The sequence below is a fragment of the Salvelinus alpinus genome, chromosome 10 (genome assembly GCF_045679555.1).
Source record: "Salvelinus alpinus chromosome 10, SLU_Salpinus.1, whole genome shotgun sequence".
In the NCBI taxonomy this organism is placed as follows: Eukaryota; Metazoa; Chordata; class Actinopteri; order Salmoniformes; family Salmonidae; genus Salvelinus; species Salvelinus alpinus.
In genome coordinates this window covers 31,172,708-31,200,574 of record NC_092095.1, presented here as the reverse complement: position 1 = coordinate 31,200,574, position 27,867 = coordinate 31,172,708, and the positions used below count along the sequence as shown (strand labels likewise).

Below are 27,867 nucleotides of genomic sequence, written 5' to 3'. Positions count from 1 at the left end.
GATGTGCACCCAGACAATAGTGCCAGTGTTTGTTCTTTCAAGGGAAGTTTGAGAAAGAGAGAAAAAGGGAAGAAAAGAAGAAAGGGGGAGGTCGTCAGTGGAAGGGATTACGCATTGTGAGAACCATGTCCATTTGCTGCTACTGTTATTGGGTCTGAAAAGCAGTATCTGCAGTACCAGGGCCCTTAGTTAACCAGACTGTGTGTTTTCTTCCACACCATGAGGATCTCTGTTGGTAGCAGCTGTTGAAGAGTGGCTTAAAGAGAGAACAATCACGCATGAAGGTGGGTGTAGCTAATGTTTCTTTCAGAATGTGAAATTAATAAAGAGTATAGACATAGATCTACTAGAGAGGATTCAATTCTAAGTCGGTATGGTTTGTTTAATTTAACATGTAGGTATTACATGTAACTGACTATTGATGCCGGATTATGTGAAACTGGGACCAGACCAACTTTTTTTGAAGAAATGCTTTTATCATTGTTCATGTACCGTTATTAAAAAACTCAAAGTATATCATATGCTCTATAAAGCCTTAAACATTATAAATCTTGAAATAGAAGCATGAATACATTTTTATCAAAATGAATCAATTGAATGGGCTTTCTGTAATGCGATGGTCATTCCAAGGATCATTTAACTATTTGATTTTGTATTGTGAGACCCCTTGAAGGTATCAAAAATAAATATTACAAAAATATTTGATGAAACATTGAATTTGGAATCAATGCTATTAGCCAATAGAAACACATTGAATAAGATATTCACTACAACAGATAGTCCCCCCAAAAAATCTAAAGCAAGTTTGTTCTGAAGTGTCTGTCCTATATCTGAGAGATATAAGAAAGATCAGTTTTTACATGTATTTATCCCCTTATTTTAGGCGCTAAACTATCTCCATATATACTTCCATATATTATTTTAACTGGTACCCGGGACCTTCAGATGAGTATTGTGAGGTGTGTGGGCGTCCTAGGGTAAAACGGAGAACACCATCATGTTTGTGAGAGTCTCAGCATTCAACAACATTTTTGTGAGAAGACCAAATTTTGGTCTCATGGTCTGACAAACACCACTCTAGCTCTGCCATCTTTCACCGCAGATGCGGAAGTGCGATATTGGCAGATGCTGTGTATTGAGACGCAGCCCATGCAAAAAAAATATCTCTAGTTTAAACAAACAAAGTTTGATGGGGGTTTTTATATTATGTTAATTCGATTTCCACAGGGGCATGACCGTTGAGGACCGAGGGTTAAACACCCAGACGGCATATCTATAGAATGACCTCACTGTTGCTCAATGCATCTCAAACTGTTAGTCCCTTTTGTCTCTACTGGTTAACACATAGCATTACAGTTGCCTGTATAAGACAGATGATCAATTAGTATAATGTATGTTAATGAAGAATTGTAATGTAAACTCTGGTGATATTGTGGTCTTAATTAAGAACTCCTCTGAACATGTTGAACTCTATAGTGTACATTGTCATTCTTCATTAAGATGCGTTATTCTAATTGCTTATGAAACTAACAAGACAAAACAATTTACTCATAGAAATATCAAAGTGTGAATGTACAAAGGATCTCTTAAAAAGGATAACAATTAACTTTTTTTCACTCTAAAATTACCACGTTAGTGATACATTGTAGCCACTAATGACTAACATAACAACACGCAAATACAGTAAGACTTCTACTAAGTAGTACATGGTAGCGTGACATTCTGCCATTGTTTTTGTTCAGCTTGGGGTATTCATGTTCCTGATTTAGGAGAGGTAGATGACATTGCTTTCTGAAGCAGAACAGTAAACAACATGTCCCAACATGGGCTCCCCAATGACCAATTAAAATCCATTTTAGTTTTGGTGAAGTGATCCAACGATGGTTTGGTTCTTCACAGGGAGATCAACCATTCTATCTGTCTGCTGGAAATGAAAGGGGGATCATTCAGCAGTGTTTTGTATTAAAGTGACATTTCAGGCTGGCTATCTATAGGCATACAACTTTTTTGAAATTGACTAGTTACACTATTGTTGTACTGTTACTTTGTTCCACTGATTGCATGCCAGGGATGAAAGTACAGCATGCTCTGCACACAGACAAAACATTTACTCTGCGATGGACATACCCTTACTGGAGTGTTATATTGTTATTACATGTCTTATACACTGAAGTTACTCTGTTATAACGTCTTTGTCTACATAGACTACCTTGTGTTACACTTACAGGCCTTATGGCACATTGCACACATGTTTAATGCAGCCAGTTCTGAGAAATGACAGGTAGGTAGTTTAACAGTATGTGAGGCGTGATGTGGAGAATGTAAATATCTCAATGAGATCACATATAGGAAAATATTGTGACTGTCTCACTGCATCTAGTGTTTAACATTGCGAGACCCCAGCTCGTTCTCACTCTGTCATGTCATGGAATAGTGGAGATGTGTACATGTTCCTGCTTACTACAGAAAAGAAAGGTCTGCCAGCCGCAAGGTTCTACACGCAGTGATCCTATACATCAAAAATAAATTCAAATGGTGCAGCGAATGGAAAATAGACCACTTTCTGGGGTTGCTCAGATCAACACCCCAGCGTAATTTGCATTTATTGCATTTTTGACAGATTCTAGAATAAGTAATCCACCACCATCCACGCCATGTTTCATTGTGCCATCCACGCCATGTTTCATTGTGCCATCCACGCCATGTTTCATTGTGCCATCCACGCTATGTTTCATTGTGCCATCCACGCTATGTTTCATTGTGCCATCCACGCTATGTTTCATTGTGCCATCCACGCTATGTTTCATTGTGCCATCCACGCTATGTTTCATTGTGCCATCCACGCCATGTTTCATTGTGCCATCCACGCTATGTTTCATTGTGCCATCCACGCTATGTTTCATTGTGCCATCCACGCTATGTTTCATTGTGCCATCCACGCTATGTTTCATTGTGCCATCCACGCTATGTTTCATTGTGCCATCCACGCTATGTTTCATTGTGCTACTTGATGCCATTGAGCCAGATGCCATTTCAGTTGAATTACCATGGAAAAAAGCTATTGCAAAAAAGAATTGCTAATGGACATGCATAGAAATATTAGCATACAATATGGATTGGTAGGAAACCTGGCGTATTCACATTAGTCTGTTGTCATGGCATTAGGTATTTCTAAACAAACGACACAGCACTTATGAGTTAGGACAGACTTGAGTTAAGACCTGCCTATAGCACCATATTTTTATGAGCCTTTGTATAAAAGCATGGGTGCTGTTTTTCTGTCTAGTCTATGCACCATCTTCTATTGCATCTTGTTAGCCAACTATCTCTAGATCTGTTGGGCAGTGTGTCAGCCAGTCACGGTGGTGTGTGACTTATCTGGCACTGATATTTATTGGTGTACCTAGTTGGGAGATGTTTAACACTGGGAGTTGCCTCAGTAGTGTCAGAGGCTGTTTTCTAGTTTTGGCCATCAGCGTTCAGTTAGCCTGCTTGGCAGCCCTATGAAGGCCCATCATTACTTTACGATTCACTGGCCACTAATTGGAATTTCCCTTCACGAGGCTCGTGCTGATATGAATATGTCCAGTTAAGACGCACTTACACACAAACATATACACTTTCACTCACATTGTGCGACCAAATTGAATTTCAAAAAGAAATTGGGCATTGGTAATAGATTTTTACAATCACATTGTAATGTATGGAGCTTGACAGTAAATACTTTCACAAGATTAAATATGACCATTAGGCAGTCAGACTACTTCCATGGCTACTACAGCGACCACTACTTATTTCAAAATGCAGACAGTATTATTGTATTATTTAATATTATTGCACACAGCATTATCTCTGGTGACGTTGAAAGTCTATATTTCTGAATGTACAGAAACATACAAAATGTTAAACTACTAGAAGCATTTCACTGATGGTGATGGTATTTTGATGAAACTACTATTTCATATCTTGAATTCAAGGTCCAATGCAGCCTTTAAAAAAAAATCTCAATATCAAATCATTTCTGGGTAACAATTAAGTATCTTACTGGAAACAAAAAATAGCTTCTTAGCACAGAGCAATTTCTCAAGCTGGAATTTTGCTAGGACTGTTTGGGAGTGGTCTGAGTGGGCAGGGGGAAACAGAACACTAGCTGTTATTGGCAGAGGTTTAGAACAATTTTTCTTCTTCTTTATTGGTCTATTAATTATACAGGCAGGTCACCCGTCATAAAAGTCAGTATTCGACGTCTATCCATGTCTGAGGACATGGAAACGCGAAAACCAGCCACCAGGGGCAACAGTGAGCTCTTTTACCAATAGGCTTTGGTTTTGCTATTGTGTTGTGGATGGGGATGGCAGATGCTTGTTCGCATCTGGTTCCAAAGGTTGCATGTTTGAATCCAATAATACAAAGTTGTTTTAGATATTTTAGTTTTAAGCCAATACCAAACCTTAACCCTTACCTTAAACATTTGGAGTTAATACCTAACCTTAATAATTTTTAGTTAATGCCTGAACTTAAACCTTGGAACGATACAAAGTAACCAAACACTTCAGACATTTGGAACAACTTCGAAATTTGATGTTTGAGAAAAATGGATGAACGTCTAATTTTGAGACGAGATTATGAGAGCTTTTTTTAATGAAATTACTGCCTGTTAATTTCTCCAGGCAGGCAAAAAACTCCATCCCAACTAAACAGGCTGAAATGTCATGCAGGATTTTCAAACAGCTCTACACTAAAAGGGCATTATTATAATTTTCACAATTTCACAGTATTATTCCAACCCCCACAATGCGGATATATATATATATATATATAACACATGAAAATCACATGTTTGACTGCACTGAGCCTTTAAGCCATTCTCACCACAAAATAATTTGGAGAGTTTCTCTGAACAGGAGACACAAAAGGAATCGTGGGGCACTGTTTGCATCAGGAGTGAACAGTCAGACAGCAACTATTTGACTCAGTTACACACCTGATCTCTATGAGACAAGATTTATATTGGGAATAGCATGAAGACAATCTGAGGGAAACGGTAGATTAGCAAGACACTAAAATAGAAACAAGCCATTATAATGACAGAGACACCAGCTGTTGGTGGAGTATCACTATTGGTTACCATACCAATGCAAAGGGTTTCATATTGGTTTCTCTGTCAATGACAGAAGCGACCAGCAGATATATTGCATGGTTGTCATGATGGCACTGTCAAAAAGTTTATTAAAAAAAAACGTTTGATTTATCAGCTCAAACAGAAAACCACTAAAATGCTCTAGAATTGTCAGTTCAGTTTTTGTGTACAAAACGTTTTACATTTTATTAATATAAGATAAGTAAAATATGGTCTACAGTTCATATCTCTTTGTTTCCATTGTTAATATTGACCAGGCCTGTTGCTGGGTTTCCACATTCCCTAAACTCCCCCTTCCGGAACTACTATTAGACATGTAGTCATCCTGCAATGTCCTAGACTTGACCGAAGCTCCACATTTCAGAGGACATTTTATGCTCTTTCCAGGCACATGTGTTTCTATTGTCCATGTCTGACCAATTATTGATTAGTCAGCTGCAAAGAGCTGTATCATGCTGAAGGAATGATGTTTGGGTCCTACTGCTCGCCCATGGAATACAATACATGGCCTTGTTTCCTCGTAAAACAGAGGAGGCTTTTTATCCTCACAAGAGTTCAAGTCAAATTCCCAGCATTAGACCATCCTTCCAAGAAGCAGAAACACAAAAACTTTTCTTGGATATCTCTGTTGAAATTGCGCTTGTCAGTAATAGCTGTTTAAAATGTATTTTCATGCCTCTAAATACAGTGTTTGACAAGGGGTTGATAGAGGCCACGGCTGGTATTTAGATTTGTGTCAAAGCCTGGTAAAAATACTCTTTCATCTTGTCAGCTAGATAAACAACAATCAAATATGAAAGATGACTTGCTTCTCTTCTTATTAAAAATTGATCTCGGTTGTGTATTGTTCAGATGAGGATTCCATCTCTCAATGTGGTCAAATTGCTTTGACCAGAATTAATTCACCCATCATCTCCATTTTTGATAAATCGTTACAAAATCTTATGAATATGTTGGAATATTCATCTTATGAAACAAGTTCAACAAGTCATCCATTCCAACCACCCTTGTCCCTTCCACAACAGAATGACTGTCTACAGCAACAGGCCAACAGCAGGGTGGCCAGCCACCTCTCTGAGGTCCTTACCATATCACTGTGTCTCTCTGACGCTCAGAGGAACCTTTTTAATGAACCAGTGACATCTGTACCTCTGTGCGCTAACCACGGGGAGAGGCTCAGGAAATGGATCAGAGGACAAACACAATGCGGTGTCCTTGTCTGCTGGACTTAGTTATTATCCTGTCCTTGACATCATGCTGCATGTTGAGTGAGGCGAGAGCTCCACACAGTCTGGAGCCCAACCACCAGCTTGGCCAGGGGTCTCCCACCACAGCTCTACACCAGAGACTCAGACGGGGCTGGATCTGGAAACAGATTTTTGTCCCAGAGGAGGACCCCACTCCAAGCGTGATTGGCCAGGTACCAGTTCTCCCCTGAATGAAAATGTCCTACATTATAGCAGTCAATGGCTTTTGACTAAATTCTCAGTAGATTTGTTTTCTTTTCTCCTTTCCCTCAGCTAAAATCAGACTACGACAGAGGGGATTTCTCTATCAAGTATATACTGTCGGGGGAAGGTGCAGGGGAGATGTTTGAGATTAATGAATATTCAGGAGAGATCCGTACATTGCAGAAGCTGGACCGCGAAGAGAAGGCCTTCTACCTCCTGCAGGCTCATGCCCTTGCTCGGAAGTCCAACGAACCCGTGGAGCCCCAGTCAGAGTTCATCATCAAGGTCCAAGACATCAACGACAACATCCCCCAGTTCCAGAACGAGCCCTATGTCTCCAGCATCCCTGAGATGTGTCCGTTGGGTAAGTTTGACACATCAATATGCGAAAACTACAGGTCCATATTAAGACAGCCTCAGTCCCAGCAGAAGTTTGAAATAACTCCTGCTGAGACTGTCCTAGTATGGACAGTGACACAGTCAATTACATTTAAATTACACATGTGGTTGATGAAAAACCTTAGTTGAGGGATCTTGTGAATTTGACTGAGCACATGAAGTTACGATTAAGTCCCTCAAGTCACATGGTAGAGTGATTTTACGCAGGTTTGAAATGTTACCTGCACCTGTACCTTGAGGAGCATTTGAAATGAAAACATGTACATTTCGCCGTATGGATGTATTTTGCTCAGCACCTGGAGTTGTGATTTGTGAGTCCCTCACATGGTCCAGGGGATTTCATACAGGTTTGAAATGTACCTTGAAGAGCATTTGAAATAAATGAATTGTTTCATCTCATTTGAAATGATCAAATAATATAAAGGCTATATGTCTGTCCTCAGTCGCCCTTTGAGGAAGTTGAAAGTATTGGTTTGTGTATCATCCCTCTGAATCCCTCACATTATTTATTTTTATGTAAATAATGTTATCATTACTAGAGCCATTTCATAGCGCAAGCGTAACCATTTCAATTTATATGTAATCTGCCTTTTCAGAGTAATATCTTTCTTGTAATAAATCATAATGCATTGGACTTGGACAGAGAGAGAGAAAGAGAAGAAGAGAGAGAGAATGAGAGGGAAAAAAAAGAAAAGGTGGAGACACAAACAGAGGTGGTCATAGAGAATGAGAGATACAGAAAGTAATACCCCGGCTAAGAGAGAGAGAGAGCGAGAGAGAAAGAGAGAGTGGTCGCTAGAAGAAACAGAAATAGACATGCAGACTGAAAGAGAGGGACAGAGAAAGATAGTGACAGAGTGGTGTAGGGAGAGAAACGAGGAGAGAGAACGATAGGGAGCGAGAGACAAAGGGAAAGAGAGATGTCACGGTGGAGGGTGGAGAGGTTGTCACGCACACCTGCCCAGCCTCAGTGCCTAGTGAAAGGCCACAGTGAGCGTTGGGCACCCAGCCTTATCCCATCCCTCCTCTGCCCACCGCCTCCCTCCGCACCCCTGAGCCAGACAGACCCTGTGGGAACGTGGCATAATCACTTTATTTCCCCGTTGGCTGCTGGAGGGTGGCTGGGAGGCTGTAGCCTGAGCCAAGCCTGCCTGTGTGATCCTCTCCCCCTCCACAGGGACTATCGTGGCCCAGGTGACAGCTACAGATGCTGACGATCCCCTGTTCGGAAACAATGCCAAGCTCATCTACTCCATCCTACAGGGGGAGCCCTACTTCTCTGTGGAGCCCAAGACAGGTATAGTTGAGAGATAGGCAAAAAGTATGTGGACACCCCTTCAAATTAGTGCATTGGGCTATTTAAGCCACACCCATTGCTGACAGGTGTATAATATTGAGCACACAGCCATGCAATCTCCATAGACAAACATTGGCAGTAGAATGGCCTGTACTGAAGAGCTCAGTGACTTTTAACGTTGGCACATTCATAGGATGCCACCTTACCAACAAATCAGTTTGTCAAATGAATGCCCTGCTGGAGATTCCCTGGTCAAATGTAAGTGCTGTTATTGTGAAGTGGAAACGTCTAGGAGCAACAACAGCTCAGCCACAAAGTGGTAGTCCACACAAGCTCACAGAACATGACCAACCTTGTACTAAAGTGCGTAGCGCGTAATAATTGCGTAGAGCGTCTGTCCTCGGTTGCAACACTCATTACCAAGTTCCAAACTCCCTCTGGAAGCAATGTCAGCACAATATCTGTTTGTCGGGAGCTTCAAAAAATGAGTTTCCATGGCCGATCAGTTGCACACAAGCCTTAATCACCATGCGCAATGCCAAGCGTCGGCTGGAGGGGTGTAAAGCTTGCCGCCATTGGACTCTGGAGTAGTGGAAATGCGTTCTCTGGAGTGATGAATCACGCTTCACCATCGGGCAGTCCGACGATGAATCTGGGTTTGACAGATGCCAGGAGAATGCTGCCTGCCCGAATGCAGAGTACCAACTGTAAAGTTTGGTGAAGGAGGAATAATGGTCTGGGGCTGTTTCTCATGGTTCGGGCTAGGCCCCTTAGTTCCAGTGAAGGGAAATCTTAATGCTACAGCATACAATGACATTCTAGATGATTCTGTGCTTCCAACTTTGTGGCAACAGTTTGGGGTAGGCCCTTTACTGTTTAAGCATGACAATGCCCCTGTGCACAAAGCGAGGTCCCTACAGAAATATTTGTCGAGATTGGTGTGAAAGAACTTGACTGGTCTGCACAGAGCCCGGACCTCAACCCCATCGAACACCTTTGGGATGAATTGGATCGCCGACTGCGAGCCAGGCCTAATCGCCCAACATCAGTGCCTGACCTCTTTAATGATCTTTTGGCTGAATGGAAGCAAGTCCCCGCAGCAATTTTCCAACATCTAGTGGAAAGCCTTCCCAGAAGAGTGGAGGCTGTTATAGCAGCAAAGGGGTGGGGGCGGCAACTCCATATTAATGCCCATGATTTTAGAATGAGATGTTGCATGTGTCCACATACATTTGGCTACGTATTTTTTATATGTTTTATTTAACCTTTATTTAGCTAGACTACTAATGTAGTGTATACTGTAGATACATTCACATGGGTCCATGAATACAAAATATGTCATGTTCAAGATCTTTAAAGAGCAAGTACTTGATTTAATTGATTATCAAGCTATTAAACATAAGAAAGATTTGTGTGAATTCACCCCTCTCTCTCTGGGTGGTATCTCTCTCTTCACCCCCCGCCCCCCCACCCCCCTCTCTCTGTCTCCACCTTCCTACCTCTCTCTCTCTCTCCTCTCCCTCCCCCACCCTCAGGCATCATCATGACCTCGATGGCCAACATGGACAGGGAGGCTAGGGACCAGTATCTGGTGGTGGTGCAGGTGAAGGATATGCTGGGACTGAGTGGTGGTTACTCTGCCTCCACCACTGTCACCATCAGCCTGACGGACGTCAATGACAACGGACCCACCTTCCAGCACAGTGAGTCACATCAGTCACTTCCACAGAGTCAATGTGCCACTTCCAATCCTCTCGCACATGCTGATTCACATCACAAAAGAGGAAAGGAGTATGAGTATTTTCAGCCTCTTTAGTTTGCATGACACAGTTGTATTCTGCTCTTACTCCTTGTTGTAGACTGCAGTTTAAACACACAAGCAGATGTATATTCTGAGAGAACGTGTGTGCCTGCGAGTGCGTGTGTGTGTGTGTGTGGCGCGGCTGCGTGTGTGTGTGTCTGTTTGTGAGCCCGCTGGATGAATTTAATCATTCACACATGAAAGGACATTTGTCATGACCTTTGGAAACAAACCTGGCTTCCTCTGAGATAAACCTCTCTAAATGAATGCCAAGGGAAGAAATCAATTTCTCTCAAATGGGAAAACAGGGACAGCACTTTTAACAAAGTACGACGTTCTTTTTTTCTAAATCTTCTTATGCTATTTGAGATAGAGTATGTTTCAAATAGTTTATTTCAAGTTTATAACTTATAAACTCAGCAAAAAAAGAACTGTCACTGTCAACTGTGTTTATTTTCAGCAAACTTAACCTCTCTGGGGTAGGGGGCAGTATTTTGACATCCGGATAAAAAGCATGCCCAAAGTAAACTGCCTGTTACTCAGGACCAGAAGCTAGGATATGCATGTAATTGGTATATTTGTATAGAAAACACTCTAAAGTTTCTAAAACTGTTAAATTAATGTCTGTGAGTATAACAGAACTGATGATATGATATATATATATATCAGGCAAAACCCAGAGGACAAACCACCCCCCCAAAAAATAATTCCACTTACCACTTTTTTCAATGGTTATTACTTTAATTATAAGGCCAAGTCCTCCCAGATTCCAGTTCCTAGGGTTTCCACTAGATGTCACCAGTCTTTAGAAAGAGTTTCAGGCTGGTTTTTGGAAAAATGACCCAGAAATTGTAGTTTTTCTAGGTGGCTCCCATTGTGGCTGTCGTGATTCCAATCGCGTGGAAGAAAGTGCGTTCTTTGGTATTTTTCTCCGGTAAAGACAATAACGATTCTCCGTCTTAAATTTTATCGTTTATTTGCGTATTAGGATACCTAAGGTTTGATTATAAATGTTGTTTGACTTGTTTGGAAAAGTTTATTAGTAACGTTTGGGATTCATTTTGTATGCATTTTGATGGAGGGAAAATGGGTGGATTAACTTGACTGAAGTACGCCAGCTAAACTGAGTTTGTATGATATAAAGGACATTATCGAACAAAAGGACCATTTGTGATGTAACTGGGACCTTTTGGAGTGCCAACAGAAGAAGATCATCAAAGGTAAGGCATTTTTTACATCGCTATTTCTGACTTTTGTGTCGCACCTGCCTGGTTGAAATATGATTTTCATGTGTTTGTATGCGGGGCGCTGTCCTCAGATAATCGCATGGTTTGCTTTCGCCGTAAAACCTTTTTCAAATCTGACAAGTCGGCTGGATTAAAGGTTAAGCTTTATTTTGATGTATAACACATATATTTTCAAGAATGTTAAATATTTGAATTGAGTATTTTAGAATTTTGCGCTCTGCAATTTCACTGGATGTGGGCCGCTAGCGTCCCACCTACCCTGGATTAACATGTGTAAATATTTGTATGAACATAACAAGACTCAACAACTGAGACATAAACTGAACAAGTTCCACAGACATGTGACTAACAGAAATTGAATAATGTGTCCCTGAACAAAGGGTGGGTCAAAATCAAAGTAATAGTCAGTGTCTGGTTTGGCCATCAGCTGCATTAAGTACTGCGGTGCATCTCCTCCTCATGGACTGCACCAGATTTGCCAGTTCTTGCTGTGAGATGTTACCCCACTCTTCCACCAAGGCACCTGCAAGTTCCTGGACATTTCTGGGGGGAAGGGCCCTAGCCCTCAACCTCTGATCCAACAGGTCCCAGACGTGCTCAATGGGATTGAGATCCAGGCTCTTCGCTGGCCATGGCAGAACACTGACATTCCTGTCTTGCAGGAAATCCCACACAGAACGCGCAGTATGGCTGGTGGCATTGTGAAGCCGGAGGGTCATGTCAGGATGAGCCTGCAGAACTGGTCCCACATGAGGGAGGAGGATGTCTTCCCTGTAACGTACAGCATTGAGATTGCCTGCAATGACAACAAGTTCAGTCCGATGATGCTGTGAGACACCTCCCCAGACCATAACGGACCCTACACCTCCAAATCGATCCTGCTTCAGAGTACAGGCCTCGCTTTAACGCTCATTCCTTCGACGATAAACGCGAATCCGACCATCACCCCTGGTGAGACAAAACCGCGACTCGTCAGTGAAGACGAGTCTGGACTGAAGGTGCCGGTGATGTCTGGTGAGGACCTGCCTTACAACAGGCCTACAATCCTTCAGTCCAGACTCTCTCAGCCTATCGTGGACAGCCTGAGCACTAATGAAGGGATTGTGCGTTCCTGGTGTAACTCGGGCAGTTGTTGTTGCCATCCTGGTGTTGGTGTTTTTTCAGAGTCAGTAGAAAGGCCTCTTTAGTGTCCTACATTTTCATAACTGTGACCTTAATTGCCTACCGTCAGTAAGCTGTTAGTGTCTTAACTCTGGGACAGGTGGGACGCAATCGTCCCACCGGCCAATAGCCAGGGAAAATACAGCGCGCCATATTCAAATAAAATGATATAAAAATCAAACTTTCATTAAATCACACATGTAAGATACCAAATTAAAGCTACACTCGTTGTGAATCCAGCCAACATGTCAGATTTCAAAAAGGCTTTTCGGCGAAAGCATAAGATGCTATTATCTGATGATAGCACAACAGTAAACAAAGAGAGAAGCATATTTCAACACTGCAAGCACGACACAAAACGCAGAAATAAAATATAAATCATGCCTTACCTTTGACGAAATTCTTTTGTTGGCACTCCAATATGTCCCATAAACATCACAAATGGTCCTTTTGTTCGATTAATTCCGTCGATATATATCCAAAATGTCAATTTATTTGGACCGTTTCATCCAGAAAAACACAGCTTCCAACTTTCGCCACTTCACTACAAAATATATCAAAAGTTACATGTAAACTTTACCAAAATATTTCAAACTACTTTTGTAATACAACGTTAGGTATTTTTAAACGTTAATAATCGATCAATTTGAAGACGGGATGATCTATGTTCAATACAAAAAGATAACAAACTGACGCAACTTTTTTCGTAACGTGCCTCTCTCAAATAATTTACTTCATGTGACCCTCATTTACGATAGCCCTACTTCTTCACTACACAAAGGAATAACTTTAACCGATTTCCAAGGACTGGTGACATCCAGTGGAAGCGGTAGGAACTGCAAGCAAGTCCATTAGAAATCTGGTGTCTCTATGAAAATAATTGAAAAGACAGTGACATCAAAAAAATACAAATTCTGAATGGTTTGTCCTCAGGGTTTTGCCTGCTACATAAGTTCTGTTATTCTCACAGACATGATTCAAACAGTTTTAGAAACTTCAGAGTGTTTTCTATCCAAATCCACTAATAATATGCATATCTTATATTCTGGGGATGAGTAGCAGGCAGTTTAATTTTGGCATCCTATTTATCTGAAAGTGAAAATGCTGCCCCCTGCCCACAAGAAGTTAACGACCGTTCCATAAGTGCATGTTCATTAATTGCTTATGGTTCATCGAACAAACATGGGAAACAGTGTTTAAACCCTTTACAATGAAGATCTGTGAAGTTATTTGGATTTTTACGAATTATCTTTGAAAGCCGGGGTCCTGAAAAAGGGACGTTTCTTTTTTTGATGAGTTTATATCTCACACACTGACCAATACAATGATGTGTAAGGTGGTTTGGAACCTTTGAAAGTTATTATCAGAGAGTAGTCGTTTGTTGTTTTTGTTTTGGGTAGTCTGTTGAGCGTCCACAACTTGTGGCAGTCACCCAAATAGATTCCCTTAAAGACACAATCACATTTTCTCATCATCTTATTAGAGTTGGGCCAGGATTATATAGACCCATCACCTGTTATGACTTATCTATGCCTCACCACAATCGGTTCCTACAGACCGCTAATGATTTCTGTTTATAATTTTCCACGCTACTACAGACACCCTTCACTGGCTATTCACAACTTAATCGCCACACTTCTTCAGCCTCACAGGAAACTCCTAGAAACATGGTATACAATAAGTAAAAGGACAGTCCTTATTAGTTTCTTGCAGGCATGTGAAAATGTGAAAAGTCATACATTTTCACAAATGTTCCTTTTCCAACACACTGTATCTGTCTGTAGCAGCAGAATCAATTGAACAGATGTATCCATTCATCGATTTCCTTGGACTCTCCTTGGGCTCTTGTTTCCCCAGACCTGTACACCTTTGCTGTTCTGGAGTCTGCTGTGGTGGGCACAACGGTGGGCAGGATCATGGCAGACGATGGTGACGTGGGCATCAACGCCAGGATGAACTACAGCCTAAAGGACCTGGAGGAGAGCGCCACCTTCAAGATCCAAACGGATCCAGTCACACAGGAAGGAGTGGTCCTCCTGGCCAAGGTGAAGATAGTTAATACACTGTACTTTACTGTACTTTAGCCACCAATGCAAAGTGTTACATCCTTGTGATGCTGGTCTAATATGGACACCGTACTTACATCTTTTGACTTCTTTATGCTATTTGTTTTTCATATTGTCTATGGTTATAGAAACTTATTTTTAGGTTATTTATGTCTTTGAATGGCCCTTTCCTCTATTGTGCAATTCATTTAAAGTAGACTTTGTGTTCTTCTCGATACGCTGTTTATTCCATTCAAGACACAGGGGAATTGAATGGGGCTGAAATCGGCTTGTTATTAAAATCATTGGCTCATCATTGACTGTCAATCTAAATACTGCATCAGTTAAGTGCAAGACCACGGCTGGTTGCTCAATGACTTTGAATGAAGCATTTTCCTCGTCCAATCTGATAGAATTGGGGGAAAGGGGACTTGAAAGAAGAGAGCAGGGTGCTGGTTTTCAGCGTTTGTGAAATGGTTATGTCTTCATAATATTTTGGCCAATTAATCTAAAGTGGCATACTGTATCACACTGCTGGAAAATCGATCAACAAAAGAGGTATTTTTAGTTGTTCCATACCAAAAAGTGCCTTCCAGTAAGAGCTTAGCTACAAAGAGCTGTTATTGATTTTTTAAAACTTTTTTAGCCTCTGGACTATGAGAGCAAGCGACGGTTCGTAATGGCTGCGGAGGCTGCCAACGATCACATAGACACCCGCTTTCTGAGCTACAACGAGTTTCGGGACAGGACGACCCTAAAGATCGTCGTCGAGGATGTGGATGAGCCCCCTATCTTCATGGCACCCGATTATGAGTGGAAGGTTCCGGAAAATATGGTGGCCGGGACCGTGGTTGGCACCGTTAGCGCCAGAGACACTGATGCAATCAACAACCCAATCAGGTAAAGTGACCCTCCATGACTGTCAAATAGGACAACCTGGACAGATGTCCCGCCTCCTAACCCCAGCCATAGGTTGCACTTAGCAGTCTAAGCTGTTCACATGTAGACGGATGCCTCCTTGGAGTAAAACAATTAATATATTTCTAGTAGTGTCACTAGCTAGGTTTCAATCCAATTTGCGACAGATTTTCATGCAGATATAAAAAAAAAACATCATAAAAAAGTACCACATTTGCATTTTCCACTCTATCAATGGCTGTGTCAGACAAATTATTGCAATTAATAGCAGACAACTGTTCACTGATAAACTTGACAGGTTAGGTTATATGATTTGATCACAGGAGGTTGGTGGCACCTTAATTGGGGAGGACGGGGTCGTGGTTATGGCTGGAGCGGAATTAGTGGAATGGTATCAAATACATGGTTTCAATGTGTTTGATGCCATTCCATTTGCTCCGTTCCAGACATTATTATGAGCAGTCCTCCCCTCAGCAGCATCCACTGGATGAGATGGATAACAGCAAGATCTTTCTTATTTGTTAATTGGTAGCTAAGCACCATCATCATACAAATGAAGACCCTCAATGTTTATAGCAAAGGAACATCAACACCCTGTGAAATTCATTAGAACTTATTTCATCTGTAGCCTAATAAACAGTACATGCTTTTCTAAGTCGTAGTCTGAGGACCACACAACATAGCATCGCATGAATGCAAATTAACCGTTTCCTCCACAATTTGTCGCATAATTCACTTTACCCGACACCAAAAGATCACACCATGACAAACTAACAAATTGTCGACATTTCTGAAATTATACCGACACTTCCTGTTTCCATTACACCTGTGATAAGAAAAAAATTATACGGTATGACTGTGGATGGAAATGTGCTTACTGACTGCATTTTATTTGTTTTTACCCTTGATTTCAGTGGATAACCCGTACATGGTCATATTTACCTCATATTACTTTAGCAGGAAATGAGGCCTGTTGAATAAATCATGGCTATTCTTCATACCTCACAGGCTTTTCTATCTATTGCTGTGGTATTATCACAAAGTGACTCGCAGAGGACGCTAGAAATGTAATAAAGCGCCGTATGAGGTGGCATATGGAATTCAGATTGAGAGTCATTTGCAAGTGTGGCACGTTGCTGCGGAGACAGGGCTGTTGCCTGTAGCCCAGCAGTGTTAAAGAGTGGCAGGTGCTGCATATCACTCACAGTATGCTGTAGCTTCTATTGGAGGCCTTCACAGGAAGGCAAGTTGGAGAAAAAAACACTATCTATCTGATTTTACTCAGATGTTTTGGAATGGTATTTTATTCAGATACACAGCATTCTGAGAAACATTCACCTGACAATATCATTCTCGACAATTCTTCATACTGTTTTGTTCTATTGCTGTTCTGTCATACCGGGCTTTGTTCGAGCCCGTTGAATATGTGTCGGTGAAAAACAGAAAAATGAACAGTTTCCTCAAAGGATCTCTCGGTGGAATCGCTGTGCTTTGTCTGCTCAGCTATGAGAAACCAACACTTTGCATTGCTCGCTAACTGTGTGTCCTGGTGATTTCTCTTCCAGATATTCCATTGACAAAAGCAGCGACATCACAAAAGCTTTCAAAATAGACCCAAACAATGGGACTGTAACTGTTGTGAAACCTTTGGACCGTGAGGAAGCAGCCTGGCACAATCTAACCATAAATGCCAAGGAAACAAGTAAGGAGAATTTCTCTCATTCATACAAAATACATTAAGGTATTGATAATACAGAGAAAAGCACATCAATCCACTATGATGGCAAAGATGAACTATGACTGGCAATAGCTTACTGGTATACTGAACCATCTTCAACTAGCCTCAAAGGAAGTACAATATTCAATTCTCCTGAAACGCTCTAGACTGTTTTTATAGCTTTCATTTTGTCCAATATCCCTTCTGCTTTGGGATTGAGTGATGATTTGAGCCACCGTTGTAATTCAAGGAGATGTGACTATTACAGTAACATTTATCACGTTAAACTGCTTTTGTGACAGAGCTTTTCCAAAGCATTTATGATACATGTGTCCAACGGACTCCAACAAATGTCTATCTTGACAACTGCAGAGCAGAACCATCTATCCTCATCTGTGGTGGTGTTCATCAAAGTGCTGGACATAAACGACAATGCGCCAATGCTTGCCAGAGAGTACCAGCCATATATCTGTGAGGGTACACAGTCAGGAGAGGTAGGATGGACCCCTCACTATTTTAACTGAGAATAATGCAACATTTGCCTTCTGTACAGGTTATAGGCTGTATCCCGGAGAGGACAATGCTGAATCACAATCACAGGCTATCTCAGTTAGTTTGTCAGTTACCTTGTATTGACTGTCTTAGATAAATGTTGGGATATTCCCTAGGTAGGACTATCAATGCTATTTTGTATTTTCCGATGCTCATTGAGAATCACTGTCAGTCAGAACCATGGTCTGACAGCTATGTCTGTGTGTCTTGTAAGCTCATCCAGCTGATCAACGCTGTGGATCTGGACGACCCTGTGGAGGGACACCACTTCTACTTCTCCATGGTCCCTGAGACGCACATCAACCCTAATTTCACCATCAGGGACAACCAAGGTCAAGTACAGATAGATCCTCTAACTGTTATTCAAACTATTTATGAACACAATCCGACATCACTTAAGCATCTGTGTTGCTATGCACTGAAAGAAAAGATAGACAAGCTTATATATTTACGGTTTCCATATTAGGACATCATCACATGTCTTAAGCAACTTTCATAGACCTGTGATGCTGTCCTAAAATGGACACCATACATATCTATCGGACCCTTTTCCCCCCCAATTTTAGCCTAAAATGACATACCCAAATCTAACTGCCTGTAGCTCAGGACCAGGAGCAATGATATGCATATTCTTGGTACCATTTGAAATGAAACACTTTGAAGTTTGTGTAAATGTTAAATTAATGTCGGAGAATATAACACATTAGATCTGGTAAAAGATAATACAAAGAAAAAAATATGCGTTTTTTAATCTTTTTTGGGTACCATTATCTTTGAAATGCAAGAGAAAGGCCATAATGTATTATTCCAGCCCATGTGTAATTTAGATAGATGGCAGTGGTGTATGTGCAAAGTTTTAGACTCATCCAATGAATCATTGCATTTCTGTTCAAACTGTTGTATCAAGACTGTCCAAATGTGCCTAATTGGTTTATTAACACATTTTCAAGTTCATAACTGTGCACTCTCTTCAAACAATAGCATGGTATTATTTCACTGCAATAGCTACTGTAAATTGGACAGTGCAGTTAGTTAACAAGAATTTAAGCTTTCTGCCAATATCAGATATGTCTATGTCCTGGGAAATTATCTTGTTACTTACAACCTCATGCTAATCACCAATCCTGTAGAGGTTTTAAGCTTTAAAATCAGGTTCGTTCCTCAAATAAAACCTTCCCATCCATCACAGACAACAGTGCTAGCATCCTGGCACGGCGGAGCTCATTCACCCGTAGGGACCGTACCCAGTACCTGCTGCCCATGGTGGTGGCGGACAGTGGCTCCCCAGCCCTCTCCAGCACCAGTACCCTGACCATCAGCGTGTGCAGCTGTCAGCCCGCCGGACACTGCCCCACAGGCGGGGTGGAGGCCCTGGCCATCTCTATTGGGGTCAGCCTACAGACCCTGCTTGGCTTCCTGGTCTGCCTGGCAACACTCACAGGTCAGTGACACTGTACTCTTGGAATGGGCATATCTGGTATTTTCTATTTTATGCGTTATTGCATTAAAATGCTTTGGATCCGATATGATGGGTTCTTTCTGAATGTGTTTACATGGAAACATATCCTGATTCAAATAAACTGTTTCAGATCTACAAGTTACAAGTGACTCTTTTTCAACAGACTGGTTGTGTTAGTGTGAGCTAGTGCAGTTCCACTTCAAATCAACTGGGCAAGTATGTAGTGTGTGGCTATATAGTTGGATATCTCTGAAACTTATCCCACTCTCATTAATAACAGTCATAATTTACTCAAACTCACTAGTGTGCCCTTAACACAAATGTCAAACTTCTAAATGCCTAGCAAAGCAAAAATAATGGTGTCCCTTTTCAGCTAGTAATGTGCTTATTTGTGGCAATGCATCAATACCAATGCTTCATGGGACATTGATGGGTTTGCAATAGTGTAGAGCTTTATAATGACCTCTGTTGCTTTGGGTAATCCTTATGCCCATCACATTAAATATTAATAGCTATGCCTACTGGGCTAACATCCCCTCACATGAGTGCAATACCCCATGAAAACAATACAAAAAGCACTCCAATACTAGCCTCAATAAGCACTCCGCTACTAGCGCTCCAGTACTTGCTTGCGAGACATCCGGATGGTTGTACGAGGTTACTCCACTACCGCTATCGCTAGTTCCCTTATGCTTAAAAGCACACTAAAGAATTTATTTATTTGGATACTGTATGAGGCGAAATATGAATGATGACTTCAGATCAAATATTATTTTACAGTATTAGCAGAAATGATGGTACAGATGTAGGATCTTAATATGAACCAGTTTGCTACAGTAGGAAATAATCCTGCAGCAACAGGAAATGGGAATTATTATGTACACTGCTCAAAAAAATAAAGGGAACACTTAAACAACACAATGTAACTCCAAGTCAATCACACTTCTGTGAAATCAAACTGTCCACTTAGGAAGCAACACTGATTGACAATACATTTCACATGCTGTTGTGCAAATGGAATAGACAAAAGGTGGAAATTATAGGCAATTAGCAGGACACCCCCAATAAAGGAGTGGTTCTGCAGGTGGTGACCACAGACCAATTCTCAGTTCCTATGCTTCCTGGCTGATGTTTTGGTCACTTTTGAATGCTGGCGGTGCTTTCACTCTAGTGGTAGCATGAGACGGAGTCTACAACCCACACAAGTGGCTCAGGTAGTGCAGCTCATCCAGGATGGCACATCAATGCGAGCTGTGGCAAAAAGGTTTGCTTGTGTCTGTCAGCGTAGTGTCCAGAGCATGGAGGCGCTACCAGGAGACAGGCCAGTACACCAGGAGACGTGGAGGAGGCCGTAGGAGGGCAACAACCCAGCAGCAGGACCGCTACCTCCGCCTTTGTGCAAGGAGGAGCACTGCCAGAGCCCTGCAAAATGACCTCCAGCAGGCCACAAATGTGCAGTTACATTGTGTTGTTTAAGTGTTCCCTTTATTTTTTTGAGCAGTGTAGATTATAATAAAAGGTAGACTCAGCGAAATTAAGTTGCCACGAGCAGCACCACAGTTATTGAGATGAGCGAGATGCAATACTTCACTCTCACACAGTCACTCACAGTATCTGCGCATGTGCACGGGCTCACTTTATGCTGTTTAAAGCATGGTAGCCAGGCCACTGAAACAGCAGAGAAGTTGAGCCTCGCACTTCAATGCTCATAGTTGTTGCGGAAATTGACCCACTATGCTGTTAACTTTCTGTGTCTACGCCATATTTCTACCTTTAATGGACATTGTTGTAGGGGTTGATACATTTTTCATTAGGGAAATCAAGTCTGACATTTTCAAGTGGAAACTGCCAACTTTAGAAGCCTTTTTAAAACTAAAATACACTTCAACTTTGCATTTCCTGGAAAATCTCAGCAACAAAATAATTAAGATCCTACATCTGTATCTAATTTTCCCAATTGTTTCCTCTCAATGTTTCCCCTTAAAGATTTTCACATTAACCCCAAATAATAGAAAAAATCAAAGCCCGCCCTATTACTTGTCATTAAAGAGTGTACATACTTAATCCAGACCTGAAATGCTCTTCTCTCAGTTTGCCAGCATGTGTGTTTAAAACACACAATCATCTCCTGTTGGTTTGTGTCTCCAGTGCTGTGCATTGTAATGCTGATGCTGAGGAGACACAGGAGGAAACAGCTGGAGGGGCTGGGGAGAGCGGAGAAGGAGCTGGAGCTGCCTAAGGGGGTCTCAGAGAAGGTGCTGCACTACGGAGAAATAGGAGGCGGAGGGGGTGACCTGGGGGGATTCTGTCAGCCCGCTGTCCCCCTTCGTCCCCACCCCCGCAGGAGGGACAGGAGGCTCCGCAGAGAGGAGGTGGCAGCCAGTATCAGAATGTCGATGTCTCTCCGCCACTCCCTCCTCATCGGCCCCGAGGACGATGTCTTTAAACAGTTCATCATGGACAGGCTGGATGAAGCAGATCAGGACCCCTACGTGCCGCCATTTGACTGCCTGAAGACCTACGCCTTCGAGGGCACAGGGTCGCCCACGGGATCCATTAGCTCCCTAGAGTCATGGGACTTTGTGGACGCTGATCAATGTCCCCGGGACCCCGGATCACGCCTTGTCAGACTGACTCTCTGGCATGGGGGAGTGGAGGAGGAAACAACTTTCTGAACGGCTAACAGTTGTTTAACATTTTTTTATTTAATTAATTTAACGCAATAACATATAGTACAGCACATCCCTGAACTCAATGTTGACATCCAGATGGAAGAGACAAATAAGTTCATGTTTTCTTCCCCTGTATGGTTGAAAACAGTGGAGCTAGCTGTAATAATTATTATCAGTGTTATGACAGTTATACTTTTTTTGTTGAACAGGCAGTTTCTTGATATTTTTTTAAACAGTATTTAAAGCAACATAACTTTCTATACGTGACCTCATTCTGCATTAGTTCTAAAGATGGGTAACACATTCTAGTATTTGAACCTTCATGACAGTGTCATAAGCGCATCATAAGTTTCTTGACACATGCCAGAACTTTCTTGGCAGATGAATTAGATAGGACCTGTAGCTACACAGCAAATTCTCCAGTGTGAGAATAAACAAATGAACACTGAGAGTGTTACATCAACACTGAAAGTGTTCAGTCTGTGGAACAGTGTTAAAATAACACACTGCTTAGTGTAAATCCTTATTCCAATATTTCCCAGGGTGCCTTGTCTTTCGAGTAAATTGTATAGTTACCACCCATGACTGTATTTGTTAGTGACAGAGACATGGTTGTTGTATTCATCCTTTTTTTGGTCCTATGGGCATCACCAAGTGACATCCTATGCAAATATGTTATTATAAAAAATAATCTTTAACACAATAGCATACATATATCATAAGGCCTTATTTTGAGAGTTTCACCCTAATACAAGTGCCTGAAATTCCTACACATCGCTTTGAACCAAAACCACACCCATCATTGTCATATTGTTTGTTTCAATATCTGTTTGTGGATGTACATTGAATGATTGATTAATTAATGAATCTTATGCTCCGCAAATATAAAACCACAAACATTTTCTAAACTAATCCTATGTGTTACTTGGGCTTATTGCACCCTTAGGGAGTCTCATGGCTTAGTTTTTCCCAACCAGTCATTCTTAATACATGTTGAGGGTGACAAGAAAATGTGATAGTTGGATATCCCCACACTGGCTGGATTTCAATAGGAATTACACACACTTTGCAAGCCAACATAATTGCATGCCTAATGTGGCCTGTAAACCATGAGTTCCAGGCCATTGGATTACCCAGTCATAAAAGGTTGTCACTGTAGTTCAAGAGTGTCAAACTCATTCCATGGAGGGCCTAGTATCTGCAGGTTTTTCTTTTTTCCTCTCAAAAAAGCCCTACACAACCAAGTGTGGGGAGTTCCTTACTAATTAGTGACCTTAATTCATCAAGTACAAGGAAGAAGTGAAAACCCACAGACACCGAGTTTGACATGTGCTATACTTGTACCCTGTAAGGCAGAACTCGGTATTGGTACCCCCTGTATATAGCCTTGTTATTGTTAGTTTATTTTTTTTTACTTTAGTTTATTTAGTAAATATTTTATCAACTCTATTATTATTTTTTTTTATTTTATTTATTATGGTAAAATAAATGTACCCTTTTTTCTTCCCATTTCGTGGTATCCAATTGGTAGTTACAGTCTTGTCCCGTACGGACACAGGAGAGGCAAAGGTCAAGAGCCGTGCGTCCTCCAAAACACGACCCAACCAAGCCACACTGCTTTTTGACATAATGCCCACTTATCCTGGAAGCCAGCCACACCAATGTGTCGGAGGAAACACTGTACACCTGGCGACTGTGTCAGCGTGAATGCGCCCGGCCCGCCACAGAAGTCGCTAGAGCGCGATAAGACAAGGACATCCTTGCCGGCCAAACCCTTCCCTAACCCGGACGACGCTGGGCCAATTGTGCGCCGCCCCATGTGTCTGCCGGTTGCGGCCCGGCTGCAACAGAGCCTGGACTCAAACCAGGATCTCTAGTGGCACAGCTAGCACTGCGATGCAGTGCCTTAGACCACTGCACCACTCGGGAGGCCGCAGTGTTGGTTAAGGGGCTTGTAAGTAAGCATTTCACGGTTAGGCCTACACCTGTTATATTCGGCGCATGTGACAAATAACGTTTGATTTGATTTTCCCAAACTCAGTCCTCGGGACCCCAAGGGGTGCATGTTTTTGTTTTTGCCTTAGCACTACACAGCTGATTCAAATAATCAACTAACCATCAAGTGATCATTTGAATCGGCTGTGTAGGTCCCGAGGACAGAGTTTGGGAAACGCTGCTGTAAGAACATCCTTTGTACCTTTAGTTATAAGTGTATAATTGTACTCCAGTTCCAGTGGCAGTCGGTGCAGTTTAAGATGAGGACCATTATATTTTTTATGAGCATGGCCTTATTTCTATTGCAGCATATTGGATGACTGTCATTCATATTCCTTTCACCCAGCTCAATGTAACATTGATAGTTTTAGGCAAGGGTTTCCCAAACTCAGTCCTGAGGCCCCCGGCCCTAGTACTACACAGCTGATTAAAATAACCAGCTCATCATCAAGCTTCGATTATTTGAATCATCTGTGTTGCTAGGGCATAAACCAAAATGTGCACCCAGGGGAGGCACCAGGACTGAGTTTGGGAAACCCTGGTTTAGGCCACTACATGATACTTGACATTTCCTTATACCCATGAGGTTGCTACAACCTAGCCTATGAAATAAAGTTTACAAGGTAGATGCACAGGTCGAGAGATATTTGAGTAATCAAGGTGACAGACACTTGACGCGTTCAATACTGCGTTGCACACTCTTGCCTGCATCTAGCTGATCTAGGGTGTAATCGTTAGTCATCAGTTGCAAACAAGAGTGTCTATTGGACAAATTCTGGTATGTTTATCCCCGTTTATTTTCGTTTGCTTCCGTTTAAGAAACATTTTTCAACAGAATCGGCAGAATGAATACACCCCTGATCACACTCGAGCGTAGTTCCCTTTCATAGCAGCCACATACAAACAGCATGATCCCTTTGATCGTTGTATAATTCCACGTCGTATCTACGCGCTCTCCTATTCTCACCTTTTCCCTTAGCTTGTGGACTTCAATGCACAACACATCAGCAGTCTGTGACCAGGCGAAAAAACCTATCCTAGCCAAACCTTCATATCATAAATGCTAACCTCTATACACAGCTTACGTCGTTGTCACAATATTAACATCAACATACTGTAGCAACTAGAACTAACGTGTTAGTAAACCCGCTACAATCATGCAGTACAGTGTACAGTCAGCAGCAAGCAGTTTCACAGTTACACCGGTAGGCCCCTGTGGCAATAAATAAATAAAACCAAAAGCTTACCTTGACTTGGAAAAGTTCCAGTGTTGGACAGTCAGCTAGCTAACATAGAACTCCTCTCTGTTTGAACCGGGTGTTTGAGTAGTCTAAACTTGCTAGCTGCTAGCTAAGTAAGTGAAAGTGAAAAAATACCAAAAAAGTATGTCTAGCTCTCTCCTTCACTCTCTTTCTTTTCCTTCATTAAAAAAAATATTTGTCAAAACTGTTCAACTATTGTCTTTCTCTTGGAGTCAACTACTCACCATATTACTCACTGCAGTGCTAGCTAGATGTAGTTTATGCTTTCAGTACTAGATTCATTATTTGATCCTTCGATTTGGTGGACAACACGTCAGTTCATGCTGAAAGAGCTATGATAGGTTGGAGGACATCCTCTGGAAGTTGTCAATAAGTCTATTGAACGGGTTGAGAACTACGAGCCTCCTAGGTTTTGTATTGAAGTCAATGTACCCAGAGGAGGATGGAAACTAGCTGTCCTCCGGCTACCATGGTGCTACCCTACAGAGTGCTGTTGAGGCCACTGTAGACCTTCATTGCAAAGCAATGTGTTTTAATCAATTATTTGGTGACGTGAATATATTTAGCATAGTTTTATCTAAAAGGTATCACTTTTTTAATGTTTCACTATTTACATTTTATGAAATTCACTGAGGAGGATGGTTCTTCCTCCTCTGAGGAGCCTCCACTGCCCAGTTCATACCTCAGGCAACATCAGGCCTTGAAGTAGGGTTGCAAAATTCAAATTTTCAGCTTCCGTTTTCAGGAAAGGACTTCTGGAAAAAATGGGAATTTCCGGAAAGTTGCTAGAATTTTCCAACCCTACCTGCAAGTCACATTATGCTGGCTTGCAAAGTGATGAGTAAGTCCTATTGAAATCCAGCCAGAGTTAAGCGATCCAACAGTTGGACTTTTTAGCCATTTGCAACCTGCATTCAAAATGACTAACAGTGTTACAAACGTTTTGAGGAGACTATCTAACGCTTTTAAACTGGAACAAACATTTCAGTAACGGGTGCAAAAAATCTGTCTGATTGGATTAGTTTAGAAAAATGTAGAAAAATGTTGGTTATGTGTAGCATACGATTGATAAATCAATACAAAATAAACAATTCCCCCCAAAATCTAACTGCTGGGAAATATGATAATTATAGGAGTGGTTTTGGATCAAAGTGACGTATTGTGTTAAAGAACATATTTTTTTTCATGATGACGTATTCACGTGGGATCTCACTTGGTGATGTCGATAGGTGTGCAGATGGATGAATGCAATATCCATGTCTATGTCGGTAACAAATACAGTCATGGGTGGTAACTCTAGGATTTACTTGAAAGGTACTCTAGGAAATATTTGAATAAGGCTTTACACTAAGCAGTGTGTTAATTTAACACTGTTGTGGTGTCCCTATGGGTCCACAGACTCAACACGCTGAATGTTCATTTTGTTTTTTGTTAATGCTTGAGAATTTTCTGTGTACGTTATAATATACAGGTAAACACTACCTTTCATTACTTTTATATTGTTCTCCGAAATACAAGCTGTGCATTTGTGTTCTGTATTATGAATTTATAACTATAAAACAGCCTTAAACAAATGTGGTAGTTTTGCTTTGCAAACTTCAATACAGTCTTTAAACGTTTGTTTATCTATCTGAAATATCTATTCAGAAATATGAGTTTTCACTTCTATTCAGAGGCCTCAGCCCTAAATTCCTCCCTTGAGAAGAGTGAGACCAAGCTAGTCCCCATCAGAAACGTGAGACATGCACATACGGCGTGTCTAATAGTTCTCCGTGCTTTTTGGTGAGTCATCCAGCGCCTCATCACTGCCCTGATGTAAATACAAATACAGACGGCACTCTTCACTACACCCTTTAGACAACATGGTATACACAGTAAGTGGTAAAGTAAAAGGGGAAAAAAGCAATGAAAAGATGGACACAATGTCTCAAGGAGAAAGTAAAACATCTGCGAGGGCCCTATCGAAGCCTGAGGTTCTGATATCTGCTTGAGGGATTCACTTCAAATTCATGTGAAATACATAAACAGTAACTTTCTTTAGTTCGGCGTAAAACATTGCTGCTAGGAGCTGTTGTGTGGGTGAATGCTGCAGTAACGGTTAGTTCAAGGCAATATCCAGGTGATAAGGTCTCTCTCTGCCACCACCTCCTCATCAACTAATTGGACGGTTTTCTGTCTAAGAAGGTCAATGTGGAACTCACAGGAGCTGTTTCGCTCCAGATGATGTAATGGAATTTTGAAATCAAACCTTTGTTGTGGCAAGAGGGCGGGATAGAGAAGGCCCTCTTAAAAGTTGTGATATTCATCTCAAAAAATCTAATCAAATCAAATTGTATTGGTTATATACACATGGTTAGCAGATGTTATTGCGGATGTAGTGAAATGCTTGTGCTTCTACAGTAGTTCTGATAGTGCAGCAATGTCTCAAATGTAATTTAACAATTCCACAACAACTACCTATTACACAGTAAGTAAAGGAATGGAATAAGAATATATACATATACATATATGGATGAGCAATGACAGAGCGGCATAGGCAAGATACAAAATATGGTATAAAATACAGTATATACATATGAGATGAGTAATGCAAGATATGTAAACATTATTAAAGTGGCATTATTAAAGTGACTAGTGATCCATTTATTAGTGGCCAATGATTTCAAGTCTGTATGTAGGCAGCAGCCTCTCTGTGTTAGTGATGGCTGTTTAACAGTCTGATGGCCTTGAGAAGCTGTTTTTCAGTCTCTC

General features: G+C 41.4%; 1 protein-coding gene across 1 annotated transcript; it reads left to right on the top strand.

Annotated features, from left to right (window-relative positions):
• Window positions 1–26,735, top strand: cdh19 (cadherin 19, type 2). The gene is made up of 12 exons (XM_071328836.1): window positions 1–284; window positions 6,166–6,560; window positions 6,661–6,955; window positions 8,168–8,287; window positions 9,823–9,990; window positions 14,354–14,541; window positions 15,188–15,441; window positions 17,025–17,161; window positions 17,549–17,670; window positions 17,943–18,060; window positions 18,918–19,169; window positions 21,336–26,735. The coding sequence occupies exons 2-12, from the start codon at window positions 6,324–6,326 to the stop codon at window positions 21,860–21,862; spliced, it is 2,418 nt and encodes an 805-aa protein (XP_071184937.1). The 5' UTR covers window positions 1–284; window positions 6,166–6,323; the 3' UTR covers window positions 21,863–26,735.
• The last annotated feature ends 1,132 nt before the right edge of the window (window positions 26,736–27,867 follow it).